The sequence below is a fragment of the Biomphalaria glabrata genome, chromosome 4, assembly GCF_947242115.1.
Source record: "Biomphalaria glabrata chromosome 4, xgBioGlab47.1, whole genome shotgun sequence".
NCBI classification, from domain to species: domain Eukaryota; kingdom Metazoa; phylum Mollusca; class Gastropoda; family Planorbidae; genus Biomphalaria; species Biomphalaria glabrata.
The window spans coordinates 24,874,316-24,893,070 of NC_074714.1; the positions used below are offsets into that span (position 1 = coordinate 24,874,316).

An 18,755-nucleotide genomic window follows, 5' to 3' on the forward strand; every position below is an offset into this window, starting at 1 on the left:
AATGACTTTTCCCAATGGAGGGGAGAGAAATTAAAAATAAAAGGCGCCAAACTACAAGATCTAGTCAGAAATGTGAGGATAAGGAAATGGGTACAAACTATAAGATGGAACACTAATCTTTGAGGACTCAGCCCAAGGCTCTAACAAAACCATTAGATCTATAGCACCAATAGAACAATACACTGTTAAAACAGGCGCAGTAACTCGGACATCAGCACTCCAAGTCAACAAGCCGCAAAGAGAAAAGCCCAGCGGTTATTTTTTCTGTCCAGGTTACACTGACCTTGTCCGCTGCAGCCAATGGATTGGATGGTATAAATAAAATAACAAAAGTCAATCCAGTCGTTAGCTAAACGTGAGACATTTTGTGAGGTGACAACACTGCCGACACACACACACACTTGAAGTAATGTATGGGACATAGAAAGGGGTGTTTCTTTGAAGGAAGCACTATTTCAGACTACGTAATATATTACATTGCACCATTTTAGACTATGTAATATATTACATTGCACCATTTCAGACTATGTAATACTATATTGCACTATTTCAGACTACATGATATATAACATTGCACTATTTCAAACTACGTAATATATTACATTGCACTATTTCAAACTATGTAATATACTACATTGCACTGTTTCAGACTACGTAATATATTACATTGCACTATTTCAGACTACGTAATATATAACATTGCACTATTTCAGACTAATTACATTGCACTATTTCAGACTATGTAATATATTACATTGCACTATTTCAGACTACGTAATATATTGCATTGCACTATTTCAGACTACTTTATATTAAATTGCACCATTTCAGACTACGTAATATATTACATTGCACTATTTCAGACTACGTAATATATTACATTGCACTATTTCAGACTACGTAATATATTACATTGCACTATTTCAGACTATGTAATATATTACATTGCACTATTTCAGACTACGTAATATATTGCATTGCACTATTTCAGACTACTTTATATTAAATTGCACCATTTCAGACTACGTAATATATTACATTGCACTATTTCAGACTACGTAATATATTACATTGCACTATTTCAGACTACGTAATATATTACATTGCACTATTTCAGACTACATAATATATTACATTGCACTATTTCAGACTACGTAATATATTACATTGCACTATTTCAGACTACATAATATATTACATTGCACTATTTCAGACTACATAATATATTACATTGCACTATTTCAGACTACGTAATATATTACATTGCACTATTTCAGACTACGTAATATATTACATTGCACTATTTCAGACTATGTAATATATTACATTGCACTATTTCAGACTACGTAATATATTACATTGCACTATTTCAGACTACGTAATATATTACATTGCACTATTTCAGACTACGTAATATATTACATTGCACTATTTCAGACTACGTAATATATTACATTGCACTATTTCAGACTACGTAATATATTACATTGCACTATTTCAGACTACGTAATATATTACATTGCACTATTTCAGACTACGCAATATATTACATTGCACTATTTCAGACTACGTAATATATTACATTGCACTATTTCAGACTACGTAATATATTACATTGCACTATTTCAGACTACGTAATATATTACATTGCACTATTTCAGACTACGTAATATATTACATTGCACTAATGGCGTTTCTGTGCCCATCTTTTTCAGATGCTAGCGGTTCTACATATCAAAGATCCATGTGAGTTTTGTGTGCTGTTATTTTATCCTTATTGTATTTACTTCTTTCTCTATTGTTCATATATTACGAAAAGCGATCACTCAATGAAACCAACCCAATTCTGAAAAGTTTTGTCCCATGAATCCAGAGCAATACTCATGGAATGCATTGGGTCCAACTTAGACATTTCTAATGACCTTACAAACACTTCCCACCAGTCCGAAAAGACTTACCTTCTCGTTGCCGCTGATGTCAAAGCTCTGTACGCTGATGGTGTCGCTGTTGTTGTCATTACTGATGTCGTCATTCTCATTGTTCAGTTTTCGTTTGCGCTGAAAACAATTCAGTGGACTATATCATGACCCAGTTTAGTTGGGGAGATAGGCTAGCAGACAAACTAAACAAACAAAATAAATCAAAATAATACATCTGGCTCCAAAGTAGATGTCAAAGACTGTTTCAAATCAGTTCATATATTTCTTTGATCACATGATCACTCTATGTTGACGTTAAGTCAAGCAAGAATGTAAGTCTGTTGTACAAACTGTCAAAATGAAGCTAAAGAATAAAAGATTGAATTGTTTTAAACTAACATATTAATTCTAGAAACAGGAGTCCCAAATGTTTTAAATTAACAGATCATTTCTAAGTCCATAGAAACAGGCGTCACAATTCTAAAATCAGTCCACAGTAAAAAAAAAAAAAAAAAAAAAAAAAAGTCAAACATATACAACAATCTAAATTTTTTTTTAAATATCCTAAGTGGACAATTAAACAATGTGATAAACTATTATACTGAAAACCTTTAAGCAGTTTTAAATAAATGTAGAGAGCGAGAACAATGTCACGACGGCGGGGACAGCTATAGAAATCCTGTTACAGTTTCAATGGGAGACATCCTAAAAGACAGTCAACAAGATGAAAACCAGTGTCTCTCGACGATTTGAACATTCACTTCAGTTCGTTGTGTACATTAGGTTTGGACAACAGCCTACCCATGACACTATCGAACTTGTGGGACTCACTAGCAGACATATTACGGTGTCTTATAAACAAGGATATGCCAAAAGGAGGTAAAAAGTGTGAGGCGTTCATTCTATTCCTAGGCACGGAGCAAGTCAATGGGCTGCATTTCAAATGGGTTTAAGATGAACAAGGTTGAGAAGTGGCTTGTAGGCAGTGTGCTATCGATTATTGAAACTCTGTGATTTCTGGCTCTCAAGTGATCCATTCTGCCTTCAATCAAACATCACAACGACGTCTGACGTCTGGCTAAAAGTAGATAGTTCAGTGGCCTCAGCTCAACTTGCTCTATACTTCATCAAACCAGCATTTCCATGTAGACGAGGTTTCCAATAGGAAGGTCGTATACACCCAACCAAATCTGGACTTTCATCGGAACTCACGCAAGCCATGACGCAATATGAAGCAAGGTTAATGTCCTATTGACACTAATTGAAACTAAGGACCATATAAACCTATAGGAAACACAAAAAAGGTATTACAACCTATTTTAATCAAACGCATTTTACCTAAGACACTAACATATCTAGAACAAGGCCCGGCAGAGAAAGGGGAAAGGTGCTAAATCCAACAATCTCGCTGTGAATAGTTCTTTGAGCACCACAGAATACTTCTTGGAACTAGTTATATACTATAACTATTTCCAATTCCATAACTTATATGCGATGTCCAAATGTCTTCTAGATGTAGTTCTCCAACCAACCGTTAACGTGCATGATGCAGCTTCCTGGTAGGTGGCAGCCAGGGGACATAATCAAACATTGACTCTTTTAAGGTCACTAGGGCTACTCAATAGTGTACAGTGTACGCCATCAATCATGCACTAAAAATAGCTGCGAGCAGATTCTACAATGCACAGTGTCGCCATGAACTCGTTCCTCCTAAAGATATCGGTCTGACCTCAGGTGTGTATGGAAGAGAAATCGATCTCACTCGCACCTTGCACTTATTGGGAGGGGGGGGAGGGGCCAGACACACACAAAGTAAGAGCTCTTAATAAGTGACACAAATAGAATGAGGAAAGTAGATTTGCAAGCTTCTTGTGTTGGCTACACTACACCCTCGTAAACTGATGCGGCGATAAAGAAGCAATCATACTTGAGATTGCATATACATTAAACATTCCAAAATACTTGATATATGTTCGAAATTCATTAAGTGGTGGTGTTGACGGTTGTTGACTTGTAGCGCCAAACTGCTGTAAGCGTATTATATTTTAACTTGTCAAAGCTTGATAAATACACATACATATTTCAAGGGGATTACGTCTGATGAATACATATAAATATTGCAATGGAAATAAATGTTTTATAATTGATAATTGACTTCTTTGTTTTTTTGTTTTTTTTTGTTTTTTTTTTGGGGGGGAGGGTTAGAAAGTAGCTAGGAAATCTATTTTAGAATGACAATATTGAAATCATGAATCCACCAGAGAATTTCACGTACTTTCCTCCGTCTCGAGATCTGCTGATATCTTGGGGTTTGGTAGTTGGTCAAGGAACTGGCTTGCCATACCTTCGTAAGCCACAGATGGGCTGAAGCTGTAGTATTGACCTCTCTTCAAAGTGAATGGGATATAACCATCTCCCTCGTTAATGGTCCCTCATATTTTTAGCTCCCCAAAACTCGTCCTAATCTTGACATGGTCATATAGTATGGTGGTCGGTCAATGTCTGTTGGGTGGGTGTTACAAAAATTTTTTTTTTTGGTTTGGAGGTCTTCAAAATGTAATGTCAATGTCAATGCTAAAAGAAAAAAAAAGAGACGTCAGAGAGAGAGAGATTAATCCGCCCAGACACTCTCTGATGCTACATTCAGCTAAGAAGGAAACAAAACCCTAACCTCCTCAGACAGATCTCATTAGGACACACCAGGTTACACTAGGGCAGCCAGAAGAGAACTCATCGCTAATCAGCTGAACAAGTTTCAAGTTTGGGTTTCAAGTTAGTTTTAGATGAAAGTTGTGACGTAGCCTGACCTTGAACAGCTGCAAGAGGTGTAGAAGACTAGGAACACGCGTTGGGGATCAGGGAACTTAGTGAGGAGGCCTTTAAGTCTTACGAATAGTTGGGGTGTCAAATATTAATTAGATATTGGGCGCCTGAAGAATTAAGAGAATTTAAGAGGATTCAAGAGCGATTGGGAGCAAAGCTTGTTAAATAGAATCCTTTCTTGGCATTACAAATGACTTGTTGACTATTGAAGCAATAGTTTCCACATCTAGATCCCATTACCAAGTTTGAAAACGGACTGATACACATTTGTACATAGATTGCAAAACACGAGGAAAGAGACGAATATGCTGGAAGTAGGGGGGGGGAGGGAGGGATTTATCCTTTCACCAAGAGTTTCAACCAATAGCAAAGTTTTGTAAAGAAAAATCACCCCACCCCACACACACACACAAGTTCTGTGGAATCGATTCAAGATCTACTCATATTTTTCATACCTTATAACCCACAATTTTATGGCCAATGTTTTTTTTCCTGCTATATTTGAGTTGACCCTGTGTAAAAACAACCTAACATCCTCCATACTTAGAATGCTAATTGTAGACGCCCTTCAGCGCCTGAGTAGCTCCAAGTTTTCCACAGCATTAGCCTGAACAATTGACAAGGTTTTTGTTTCCCCCTCTTTCTGCTCAACATACTTTAGGGGGGGGGGACGTACAACTTGGTCGTCCTCTGCTATTTTCAACTGCCAATTGACCGCCATTTGATACAATCTCATGACGTCACTGCCTCGTTGGATTTCATTCTAGCGGCTGTTTTGAAGCGCTGCTATTAATAACCGTGGCTAAACTGTCAACAAAGGGCGTGAAGAGACAAAATTGTATTTAAAGTGCATGTCGGGTAACAACTAGGGAAAGCGGTGTCTTCAAATATTTGTCATCAACTAGGACATTTCATTTGTTCCAAGACTGTACTTTATTTTTTCCTAAGCACTTCACTGTATGTCCGACAGAATTCGACTTTGTAAACAAGCCGAAAACCGATATTTGGAAAATAATTAACAGCATAAATGTCATCAGAAAATGATAGTAAATACAAATCAGAAAGATGCAGATTTCATAATGGAAGTAAAACAATACAGTAACAAATAGAAAGAGAATGTGATACTGAGAATTGTAGACTCGATAAAAGGAAACCCAAGGAAAACAAGTAACAAAGAAAAATAGTTTTTTTTTTTAAATCAATTCATTCTTGATGAATCTGGTGGTCTATAATTTCTCACTCTAAGTATTTCTTGGTAATGCTTCGTTATTGCAAGGAGTCCCTCTAGAGAACTTTGCCCAGTCCAGTTCATAATTTCTACATATGACGGTGCGCTAAATGGTTATGTACGTCTACCTCATACAAAGACACATTGAGTCGAGGGAGAGAATTCCCATTGAAGCTGTGTGTTAACTTGAAGATGATCATATTTTGTCTAAACTATAACGGTCAAATCACAATTTTCACTGTGTGGCCAATTAGTTAGTTTTCCCCAAAGATATATATATATACTGTCATTATTCTAGAAAAATCGTTAGTGACGCTTTCGAAATCCCAAATCGGTTTACAACTTTTGATTTTTGAACCAATGAAGAGTTTGCAGCAGCTACTAGGAGAGATTGTCACAAAAAGAGGAAGATTGTGAGAGATTTTGAAATAAACCAACGAAAGAATTTCAAGAGCACTGTTGCCAACTAAACAAGACAAATGTGATTGTGCTACAGGCTAATGAGCTTGGAATAGTTGATTGTACAGTACTATGGCCTTCCTATGGTGATATGCATCATCAACACTTGCTACATTTTGTACAAAGAGAAGATTACTGTGTTTAAAAATTGGTCGTGAAGTTTCCCAAAGACATTCCAAAATGATCTTATTTCCAGATATTTAGTTCAAACCTACACATGTATTATTTGAATCTTCCTCACTATCCCAACAATGGAAATAAATGTTTCCTTTCGTACTTTTAAAAATGAAGCCTGACATATACATTTGGTCATTTTCAAACTAATCTCTGGAGTCTGCTCTTTTGTTGACACTTTGATGTTTAAGATTCCATTTATCTTATTGAAGCAATACAATTTAGTAAGAGATAAAAAAAAAAAAGAACGTGATACGAAGAAATGAGGCGGCGATATAATGGAACCTCAGGAATAGTGTTAAGAAAATGAAAAAAGGAAGGAATGGAGACATTTGGAGATAAATAGAAAACAAAAAAGGTCAAGGAGGCCAAGCACAAGAGCTGAGAAATTTGATTCTACCATAATGAAAGGTGCACACAATTATTATAGAATTTATTTAAAAACGGCGGCTCGGTGGCTGAGTGGTTAAGCGCTTAGCTACCGAACCTGAGATCGTGGGGAGTTCGATTCTCAGTGAAGACTGGGGTTTTGAATTTCGGGCATTGGGGCTCCCCTGAGTCCACCCAACTCTAATGGGTACTTGACTTTAGCTGGGAAATATAAAGGCGGTTAGTCATTGTGCTGCCCGTTAACCGTTGTCCAAATAAACAGATGACCTTAACATCATCTGACCTACAGATCGCAAGGTCTGAAATGTGAACTTTACTTTTTCTTTAAAAACAAACTTTTCTTATCATCTGTACTAAAGGCTTGCTATTTATGGATTTGTCTGTAGGTTTGAAAATCTCAAATACATCTAAAGGAACTACAATAGCAAAAAAAAAAAAAAAAAAACATCAGACAATGTAAATACATTTTATCTACTCATTATAATGTCTTTAATTAAAGGGACGCCTTGGTTGTCAAGTTGAACAAGAATTCAAGATTTGTTTAATACAAACACAAAGATGAGAAACTCAAACCGTAATCATTCAACAATTTCTTGTGTATTCTGATTAAAAGTACATCATTAAAACTTAATGACAGAGACGGAAGTTGAAAACTCTGAGTTGCTCGACTGCAGTGTCTAATTGAACACGCATGATTGAATGTTCAATCCGCTTAGATGCTTTGGCATTTTCAACAAGCAAGGTCTTCAGCTAACACGTACTTTGGAAGCTATTTATAGCGGACACGTGACTAAAGCTGGACTATTGACTCACGTGAGCTATCGGCCCATCAAGCCGTCGGAAAAGTTGAACAATGGCCCCGAGACAAGAGGATTATATCAGAACAAAATAGATGACGACAACGCTGGAACGACTATTTTATGACCGGTTCGGGAGATGGTAATCAAATTACAAGGACGGATAGCCAGTAGAATCTATCCCATAGAAAAGTTTCAGAGGAATGTTAGGTGTAAATGTCGTAGTGGGCGGAGGTGTAGTCACTACATTGCTCGGCCAGGCTCTCCAGAATGTCTTAGAGCAATGTTTCCCAAACTGTGTTCAGCGAGGCCTGAATAAGTGTTCCCTGGAATTGTAATGGTTGCTTTGCTGTAGTAGATGTATGACTTCAACAATTTTTCAGGAGATGTTTGAGTGTCTTGTATGCGCGAATTTTAACTGATACAAATTCAATACAAGACAAAACCATCACAAGAACTAGAGAAGAACTAAGTCCAGACTGTTCAGTAATGCAAATCAACGAATGGGCCTAAATGTGTCTCCGTCAATAATCGATGTTATCCATGGGCGTAGCCAGGATTTTTTTTCGGGAGAGGTTTTGGGGGGGATTCCCCCCCCCCGCGGAAAAAAATATGTGTGTTTGTACATAATTAATCTTTATTACATTCTGACCCTTTCGGAAGACGTTTATTGTTTATTGTAGACTCCCCGCCTTTGCTAGCAAGGGGGTCTGGGGGAGCTCGCAGCGCTCCCCCAGCGCGGGGCGAAGCCCCGCCGCCGAGCACTATTTCTGGCATTGAAAGCCAACAAAATGCATATTCTGAGGTATCTACAGTGCATTATCTTGCTATTAGAAAGTTTTATTTCAAAAAGCTAATGTGCTATTCTTACTGACTTAGACCCTCTCGCGCCGTTCGGCGCATTTTCCGGAAAGCTGTTTCCGCAACTCTTATTTTGCATAATTCATTTTGTCGGAGAACATGTCCCGCAAAACCTCATGCGACGCTCTGTCACAACCTTACTAAGGATTCGACTCCCAGTTCTGCATATGATTTCTTTGATTTAGACCCGATCTCTATGACTGACTCCTAAAATCTGTCTTAGCCATCTTTGTTGAGCCACATTTAATGTTTTTCAATTTCGGTAGAAGACTATTCACAATTTATTAATGGAGCCCAAGTCACTGGTAGAAATTTGTAACCTTTCTTGACTACGCTTTTGGAATTACATGCCTGTATTTCGCTTTAGATTTTATATCGAAAAGGAAAGTTTTTTCGTCAAATCATCTGTTTTAAACTAAAAAATCTCTGGAGTTTTTTTTTTTTTTTTTTTTTTTGTTGTTTTTTTTTAATTCAAAACCCCATTTAGCTACGATCATAAAATTTGGTGACTGTAGTTTGCTTTAAAATAATATTGAAGAGAGAGGTTTTCAACTCTAAACGCTCTGTATGGGAATTTTAAACTCAAAACCATCTGGAGGGGTTTTTAACTTTAAAGAAAAAGCCATCTGGAGGAGGGGATTTAAACTCAAAACCCCTTTGGCTATGCTCATAGATTTTATAGTGTGTAATTTGCTTTTTTTTTTAATATTGAAGAGGTACTTTTTAGCTTCAAACCCCAACTGGAAGGGGGGGGGGGGGTTGTTAAACACTAAACCCCTTTGGCTACGCTCATAAAATTTTGAATGTGTAATTTGCTTTTTTATATTGAAGAGGGGTTTATCGTAAATTTTGGAGGGGGTTTTAAAATCAAAATCTTCCTTAACTGTGCTGTTGGAATTTGGGGATTGCCGTTTGCATTTTTTTTTGTTTTCTTTATAGAAGAGGGGGATTTAACTGCAAAAACCTCTGGTAGGGGGTTTAAACTCAAAGCCCCTGGTAGGGGGTTTTAAACTCAAACCCCCCCCCCCTGGTAGAGGGATTTGTATTTCAAAACCCCCTGATGGGGTTTTTTAAAATCTCAAAACCCCCTGGTAAGGGGGTTTAAACTCAAAACCCCCTGGTACAGGGTTTTTAACTCAAACCCCCCTCGGCTGTGCTGTGGTAATTGATGATTTAGTATTAAAATCTCACCTAAAATAAACAAAATGAAAGCAAAAATCAGTCACTTAATTCCGTTCCCCCCCCCCAAGAACCCCCCCTGGCTACGCCCATGATGTTATCACCTTGAAGTCCTAATTTCAACATAATCAAATAACAAACAAATTCAACCCAACTATCCTTGACGTCACTAAATGTCGCGTTCAACGTCGGTCAACTATAGTGAACAGCTACGCTAAGTGCCTAACAGATTCCCCCCCCCCCTTTTTCTGAAAAAGAAAATGTTAATATTTGCATTCGAACTTAGATTGTGCAAAATACGCCCTTACAAGACAAGACACTCAGACCCCTCCTGAGTAATTGTCAAAGTCGATTCCCCGACAAATAGCGCGGAAAAAATATTTTTCTGTGATTTTGCGCAGAAATACTATAGATGTCGCAGAAATACTATAAATGTCGTAAACTATTGATAGAGCACAAATATGGCATACTTTTAGATATACTAATACTCGTAGCTTTCATGTACTACTGATATATTAAATGTACAATACCATTGGAGAAGTTACACTGCATATAAAAACATAATTTCTTCCAAGCCAATAATAGGTCAATAGTGTTACACACAAGCTGAAATGGAAAACGACTCGACCTGAGCAACGGTTTGTCTAGACCAGTGATGCCCAAAATACGGCCCGCGGGCCAGATTCGGCCCACCGAAAAGTCGGCACAAAATATAGAAAATCCTTCCTCCCCTCCCCCCCCCCCTAAAAAAATGTTCAAAATGTATATTTACCTACGTTAGGCCCTCAATTTTTTCTAATGGATAACACGACCAAGGCATTTAACGGTTCCCTGACATCTCATCATACGAGACATTTCATCACCATAACATTTCATCATTGCAACATTTCATCACCATAGCATTTTATCATTGCATAAAGTGCATGTAGGTGTAATTAAGTCATTAACATACTGAGCAAGTTAACCCTAACCCTAAATGATGAATTGCTATAATGATGAAATGTTGCAATGATGAAATGTCTCGTATGATGAGGTGTCTGGTCACCGCATTTAACATTTGTGCGTTCATGAAATGGGACTATAGAATCTACTAGCAAAAGTGAATGGATCTTTACTTTTTTGTGGAACATGATACCATTAATAGCCAACATGTTTGTTTTGATAAAGAAAGTGTGTGTGTGGCTGTTTTAAAAAAAATAAGAACAACAAATATAAACAGAACTTACGTCATTTTTTGAAGTGTAAAGAGAAAATTCAAATATCCCAATAATTCAATGTAAGGACTAGATCCTCGGGTTTGATAAATAGTTTCAATTCAATTTCATTAAGTTTTGGTATCTTTTCCATCATGTGGCCCGCGACACTAGTGTTGGAAATTAAACTCGCCCGCAGATTGAACTAGGTTGAGCATCACTGTCTAGACTGCAGGGGCACTTCAAAGAGTTTCTGTTTCACTTGCCTCGTACAATGACATTTGGAACTAACAACACACCAGCCATTGTTCGGATTGGAAGAAGCTTATTGTCGTCGTTACACAAATGTTTCCAAAATGAGTTTGGGTAAATATTAACTTTCCATGAAAAAATATTCAACCGAGAGAGGCTCGGTCCCCAGGTACAGTCATTATATGACTTGATGTGTCTGTTTATTCTACAAAACAAGTTTGTGTAGTTCAATTCTTCAATATTCAAAACAAAAACTGTGTACATTCTATTCAAAGAACTCAGTTTGGAATATTTGAATTCTTAAAAAAAAATACTTGCGTAGAGAGTTAGTGTCCATAGATGTCTATCTAAAAGTTTTATCGAATGAAAACCACACAGAAATCTTACCAGATTTAAGAACAAACTATTTTAATTGTTATTTTTTAAAATTTACATTTAGTACAAGTTAAATTCTTTATAGTTTTGTGTTTTATCCCAAACCTAGTCACTAATGGTGATTCGATTGAACAGTTCCATATGAAAACTTTCAACTTGGCTCAGATGAGAATGTGTGTATTGTGTTGCAGTAGATCTAGATCTATTGACCTCGCTTCTATCAACTCACTCCGTCTGTCTGGTCAAATTCTAGTACACGTTATTTCTCCCATTTCCCACTGTAGAATCAAGATGAAACTTTGCTTAATTATTTATTGTCCATGACAACACATGAATCAATCAAAATAAATAACCAATTTTTAATCAATTAGTCGTAATTAATTGATTTTGTTTTATGTGGACAATGTACTAAATTGTATGCTTCACAATCAGGAGTAGAAATGTATACATCATAAACAGTCAAAGTAATTAATTTCATTCAATATAAGCAAGTTTTTTTTTTGTGTATTTTTATTATTTTTTCAATGCAATCTTTCCCCAGGGCAGAAATCAAAGCTTGACCAGTAAATCCCGCGTTTTCGTGCATTATTTCCCCCGTGTTGTAACATCCACCAACCAAAGTAAGTCAAAGAGGACAGTGATCAATGATTGAGGCCATGGCTCGTGTTGACAAGAACACAAACAGAACGCTGTCTACTCACGCACTTTCGTGCACTACCCCATAGACAGTTTCGAAATGTTATCCATTGTACGTCTCCAAGCGATGCATATTTATGTCCACTTGGGCTGATCTCTTGCATGCAGGGCGGAGGAGAAAAGCAGTTGAAACTTTTTGTTAAATGTTGATTGCACAACATACTTGATGTCAAGACATTTTCTACCTCACCTTAAACAAATGATTAAGATCTGAAGTTCAAATCTGATTTTCTTTATTTCTCTGGCTGCTTTTTTTTTTTTAATTCTAAACCTCTTTAACACTTTGATAGGAGGAAAAATGGTTTTAAGTTTTTGTGCTTTTTGTCTGGTTTAACAGTAAACAGAAACTATCGTACACAATTGTATTAGCCTCCACCCTTCTTTCTACTCTGATAATTATGCCATCTGCAATCCAGGGTCTTTTCTTTTATGTTTGCTCTCCATGTGGCTCTAACCAGCGCATCTTTCTCCCAGCAGTTAGTGTCGGTTTTAAAAGAGCTTCATGTTGCGTTTGCATACATCAGTAGACTATTAAAAGGGCGACCAGCGGCTATCAACAAGACTTGTGACTTTGCATACATCAGTAGACTATTAAAAGGGCGACCAGCGGCTATCAACAAGTCTTGTGACTTTGCATACATCAGTAGACTATTAAAAGGGCGACCAGCGGCTATCAACAAGTCTTGTGACTTTGGATACATCAGTAGACTATTAAAAGGGCGACCAGCGGCTATCAACATGTCTTGTGACTTTGCATACATCAGTAGACTATTAAAAGGGCGACCAGCGGCTATCAACAAGTCTTGTGACTTTGGATACATCAGTAGACTATTAAAAGGGCGACCAGCGGCTATCAACATGTCTTGTGACTTTGCATACATCAGTAGACTATTAAAAGGGCGTCCAGCGGCTATCAACAAGTCTTGTGACTTTGGATACATCAGTAGACTATTAAAAGGGCGACCAGCGGTTATCAACATGTCTTGTGACTTTGGAATTTACAATGAAAAATTTTGATTTTAAACGAACGTAAATAAGCAAACTTTTTTTTTTCGTACACAATTTCTGAATTTTTAAAAACGCTTTACAGACAGATCAGGATTCTCAATGTCCAGAAAGAAAACTGCCATGGCGCCTGGAGCACAAAGTAGGCCGCTAAGAGGCAAGAAATACAAAAGCGGACATAACCCGGACAGCGAAGGAGAGTTTCCTAAAGCTCTTCTTGGAGCGATCAGGATAAAATAATGTATACAAATATTAGGTTTAGCCACGAGGTGTTTGTTTTGTTGTTTTTTTTTTGGACTGATTTAAAAATAATTGCCGCTTCTAGAATTCTGACTAAAAAAAGAAATCAGACATTCCCTCATTACGTATACAAATACAGAAGAAACGAAATTATTTCGAAACATACACTCAATGCTCGACAACAACCATCTAGTCTAAAACATTCTCTGATGGGGACAGGACGACGTGAAGTCTAAATGTAAGCACCAAATAAAAGTGAACGATCTTCATTACTTAGCTACGGGGTTCCATTTAACATCTGCGCTGAAGTCCATTCGATCATTGAGCTTAAACGACTCACAAGTAAAACCTCACATCATTCACTCGGTTACATCAGCGGTTTTTGTTGGGTTTTTTTTTTTTCGAGAGAGAGAAAGACAAAGAGAGAGAAAAGTCGCAGATTCCAGAATTTCATTGAAACGAAGAAAAGTTAAAGCGCCCAGTTGCGTGTTGATTTCGTTTATTTCTGCATTGACCAGGAAACTCAAATCAGGTGACCCAATAATGTTTGTACAAGAAGGGCAGTCTGAGAATGTGACGTCAAAGAACAGGCCGAAAAGAGCCCCAATGTCAAGGACAGGCTGACAGACACGTACATAGAATGTAGACCATGAGAGATTGGTATGGAGCTGCTTTAATATTGAATGTAGACCATGAGAGAATGGTATAGATGTCAGTGGAGCTGCTTTAATATTGATTGTAGACCATGAGAGATTGGTATAGATGTCAGGGGAGCTGCTTTAATATTGAATGTAGACCATGAGAGATTGGTATAGATGTCAGTGGAGCTGCTTTAATATTGAATGTTGACCATGAGAGATTGGAATAGATGTCAGGGGAGCTGCTTTAATATTGAATGTAGACCATGAGAGATTGGTATAGATGTCAGGGGAGCTGCTTAAATATTGAATGTTGACCATGAGAGATTGGTATAGATGTCAGTGGAGCTGCTTTAATATTGAATGTAGACATGAGAGTTTGGTATAGATGTCAGTGGAGCTGCTTTAATATTGAATGTTGACCATGAGAGATTGGTATAGATGTCAGGGGAGCTGCTTTAATATTGAATGTAGACCATGAGAGATTGGTATAGATGTCAGGGGAGCTGCTTTAATATTGAATGTAGACCATGAGAGATTGGTATAGATGTCAGTAAAGCTGCTTAAATATTGAATGTTGACCATGAGAGATTGGTATAGATGTCAGGGGAGCTGCTTTAATATTGAATGTTGACCATGAGAGATTGGTATAGATGTCAGTGGAGCTGCTTTAATATTGAATCTTGACCATGCGAGATTGGTATAGATGTCAGGAGAGCTGCTTTAATATTGAATGTAGACCATGAGAGATTGGTATAGATGTCAGGGGAGCTGCTTTAATATTGAATGTTGACCATGAGAGATTGGTATAGATGTCAGGGGAGCTGCTTTAATATTGAATGTAGACCATGGGAGCTTGGTATAGATGTCAGGGGAGATGCTGTAATATTGAATGTTGACCATGAGAGATTGGTATAGATGTCAGGGGAGCTGCTTTAATATTGAATGTTGACCATGAGAGATTGGTATAGATGTCAGGGGAGCTGCTTTAATATTGAATGGATGAATAGGGTCCACACCAAACGACCTTTCTAAAAAGTTTAGTTGGTATACCACAGTTTCTGCTCTTGCAAGACTTACGTGTGTGTGTGCGCGCGTGTCTGTGTATCAATTTAGCCATAAGGGTTGTACGAACAATAGTTTCCAGTTACTGTCATTTTCCTCTGCACGGCGGTTTCAAAGATGTTTCAATGTTTTACTTCAAACAGTTGCATGAGCCTTGTGTGTGTGTGTGTGCTCCTAGTTTCCCCTCGGGTTATAAGCAATGTTTGCTACACAGTTTCAACACAGGAATAGAAATGACAAACCCGGACCACAACGTGACAAGGTGAACAAGTCAGCGGCTCAGTTCGCGCAGAAAAAACACTCAAATTCAGAGAAATACAAATCATAGGGATAATTTTAAAAATATATATATATATACTTTAAAAAAAAAACAAAAGCTTGTAATAAGCGTAGTTGTGTCAACTAGTTTGGATTAGTCGTGTAATTAAATGTGTAATAGATCTAGACTAACAATAATAAATCTGTGCGATTAGAAATATGTTTACCAATTATTTTTGTTTATAGCAATTTCATTATTACTATTATTATAGCTTTTATATAGCACTACTTTCATGCTTAAAGCATGCTCAGAGCGCTTTGGTCCAATCTCATTTGTGGACCAGTGAGAGGGGGAGGCGCTCAGTAAACGCAACTCTGCCCGAGTCGGGTGTCGAACCTCGAGCCCCCTTCTAGGTAGCCAAGTCAAGCCAAGTTCAAGCGCACTTAGCCTCTCGACCACGCTTCCCAATTTCATGCTTTGAGCTTTCTCACTACGCTATAATCCTAGCACTCGTCTGGACCAGATGTGAAAGGGGGTGGGAGAAAAATGGGGTTTTGGGGGGGGGATCTGTGTAAATATTCGCTTTTTGAAATGCACTTACAAAAAAAAAAGTTGAACGACCTGGATTCGAACTCAAGGGTTCTAGCCTCTTCAATCCAGCAAATTAACCACTGAACCAGCGAAGTGCTTATGAAAGTAGAAGGTTTTATAGTTATCTATAGTTAGTTTAAAACTTAAAAGCATAAACGTATTTCTCTATACAAAATATAAAGGGAACTAATTCAACCTAAAACACCACATCAGTCAAGTACAATTTCTTTCCCTTGTTCGATGCCAAACAAAATAATTAATTACCAATAGTTAATTAACTAATTTTTTTTTTTGGGGGGGGGGTGATTCTTGTGTTGTCTGGTAAAAGAAATAATATTGCAAAATTGCAGCTTGATCCGAGATTGGGTGTGGGAGAAATCACGTGTACAAACATTTTACCAGACAGACAGACAGAGTGAGTTGATATAAGCTTTGTAAACAAATCCACACATTTTCACCTCTCGCTATGAAAAGATAGCAGTCACGAAAGATGTTAACTAGTTTGATTGTGCATCAACTGATCACAAGTTACAAAGTGCAAGCAAAATGTTCTTTAAAAAAAGACCTTGATCTACTTACAAATCTGGTCAATTCAAAGTTCGAGGATATAGACTGTCTGCGACTAGACCTTCGAGACAACGTTGGAACTCTGTCAAGTAAAAGAAAAAAAATGTTATCACTCAATAACAAATGCTATTAGATATCAGCTATTCAAATAGGAAAAAAAATGTTATCAAACAAAGTTTGAGTGACATGACATCAATTATTTTGAATCAATCATGTAATTTATTTTTAATAGATCTAAACTAAGAATCTTAAATTTGTGCTATTGGACATTCATTATTTTTGTTTAGCGTAACTTTCATATTATTGCATGCTCAGTGGGCTTTGATCCAATCCAGGGGTATTTATCAAAATGTTTCAGTGCTGCCTTTTCAAAAGCTGAATTCGAATTCGAGGTCTCGAGCCTCCGTCATGGAAGGTAGACGTGTTTAGCCACTGAACTATTCAATTACTTATAAAAATAGAAGGTTTTATAGTCTATTGTTTTTTGGCGAAAGACGTAATTCTCTTCCCTTCAATTTGTACAATGTCAACATGAAACAAAATTAATTAATTACGACTAGTTAATTATATAATTGGTTAATTATTTATTGGTTCATGTGTTTATTGGTTCATGTGTTGTCATAGGCAATGAATGATTCTGCAAAGTTTCAACTTGACCTGAGATTGGGAAGTGGGTGAAATAAACTTAATGTGTAGACGGGAGTAAAAAGCAGGCATTGCTTCTAAAGAAGAAAAAGTGTGCATATGTTATAACAAAAAAAAAAAAAAAGAAGGTATATAAATCTCGAACTTGAATATGAACAAATTTAATCATGGGGTGCCCGAAGATTTTTAAAAAATATATACTCAAGGAGTGTCTATACATTTTAAAACTAAAAGTCTACTCAAGGTGTGTCTGTACAGTCTAAAAAGAAAGGTTTATATGAGCATATTTTCTAGGCTAATTGTGAGAAATGTTTTGACAGGAACACGACAAATGGTTGATGACAATTCCCTCAGCCGAGAAATGGTTCACCAACAACTGATTCTCAGACATCAGGTTCACCAACAACTGATTCTCAGACATCAGGTTCACCAACAACTGATTCTCAGACATCAGGTTCACCAACAACTGATTAACCACAAATAGTTCATACGAGAAATGTCTCATTGACAATTTGTATACTAATACAGACAATTGGTTCACCGACAAATCGTTCACTGGAAAGTAATTTATTTTGGCTATACTCGTTGCGTGTTTCATTTGTTGACTTTCAAAGTACATCTACGGGATCTGGACTAAAATACTTGTCCATTGACATAGAAAAACAAAATTCGACCAAAACACCAGGAGACTGATTCCAGGTCCAGAAGGATCAATTCCAATTGTAAAACTACAACACAAAATGATTCAATCTAATCAGCTTACCAATTAGAACATTAGATATTGGAACCAGATATCCAAGACACCAGGGGGGGGGGGGGGAAGCCATGAAAAATGAATCAATTAGGCCTATTTGCAAATTTATTTTTCTAATAAACCAATTTTTATTTATTTTTAAAAGTATAATACTAGTATCTAGTAGATATTTTCTAAGTTGACATATTTGTATAGGTAAAGATTGCCTGTTCGATTAAGTTGTATTACTTCCAGAGGCGCCATTCTGTCTAGTTCTCAATTAGATGTTAACTTCCAGATTTACGATTATAATTTTTTTTTCAATGCAGTATAAGTAGGGGTTGATGATGGCCCTAAAGAGCATGATAGAATAGGTATATTCATTAAGCATCTGGTTGATTTGATTTGATTTTTTTATTTAAGGCACATCGGCACAATTTAGGCCATGTCGTGCCTGCAGACACTTAAGGACTACTCTCTCTCTCTAAACAACAAGGGCCAGATTCTATACAGTCATATCATTAAAATCAAGGTCTATTCACAGTTAAAATAGTAAAGGTAGTAAAAATTTAAATATTTGGTAAAAATCTAATGTAAATAGTGCATGTTCACAAATTCATATATCAGATCTTCGTAGCATTAAGCATCTGGACCAGCTTAAAAAAA

The 18,755-nt window shown here is 36.9% G+C and overlaps 1 protein-coding gene across 2 annotated transcripts in view; it reads right to left on the bottom strand.

Annotated features, from left to right (window-relative positions):
• Positions 1–18,755, bottom strand: part of LOC106053152 (rho guanine nucleotide exchange factor 3-like) — a 93,614-nt gene that overhangs the window by 64,290 nt on the left and 10,569 nt on the right. For both annotated transcript variants that reach the window (XM_056025535.1, XM_056025533.1), the window contains exons 2-3: positions 16,724–16,793; positions 1,959–2,057 (exon numbers count right to left, since the gene is read on the bottom strand). In XM_056025535.1, the coding sequence (XP_055881510.1) occupies positions 1,959–2,057; positions 16,724–16,793 (169 nt within the window). The remainder of the gene's footprint in view (positions 1–1,958; positions 2,058–16,723; positions 16,794–18,755) is intronic.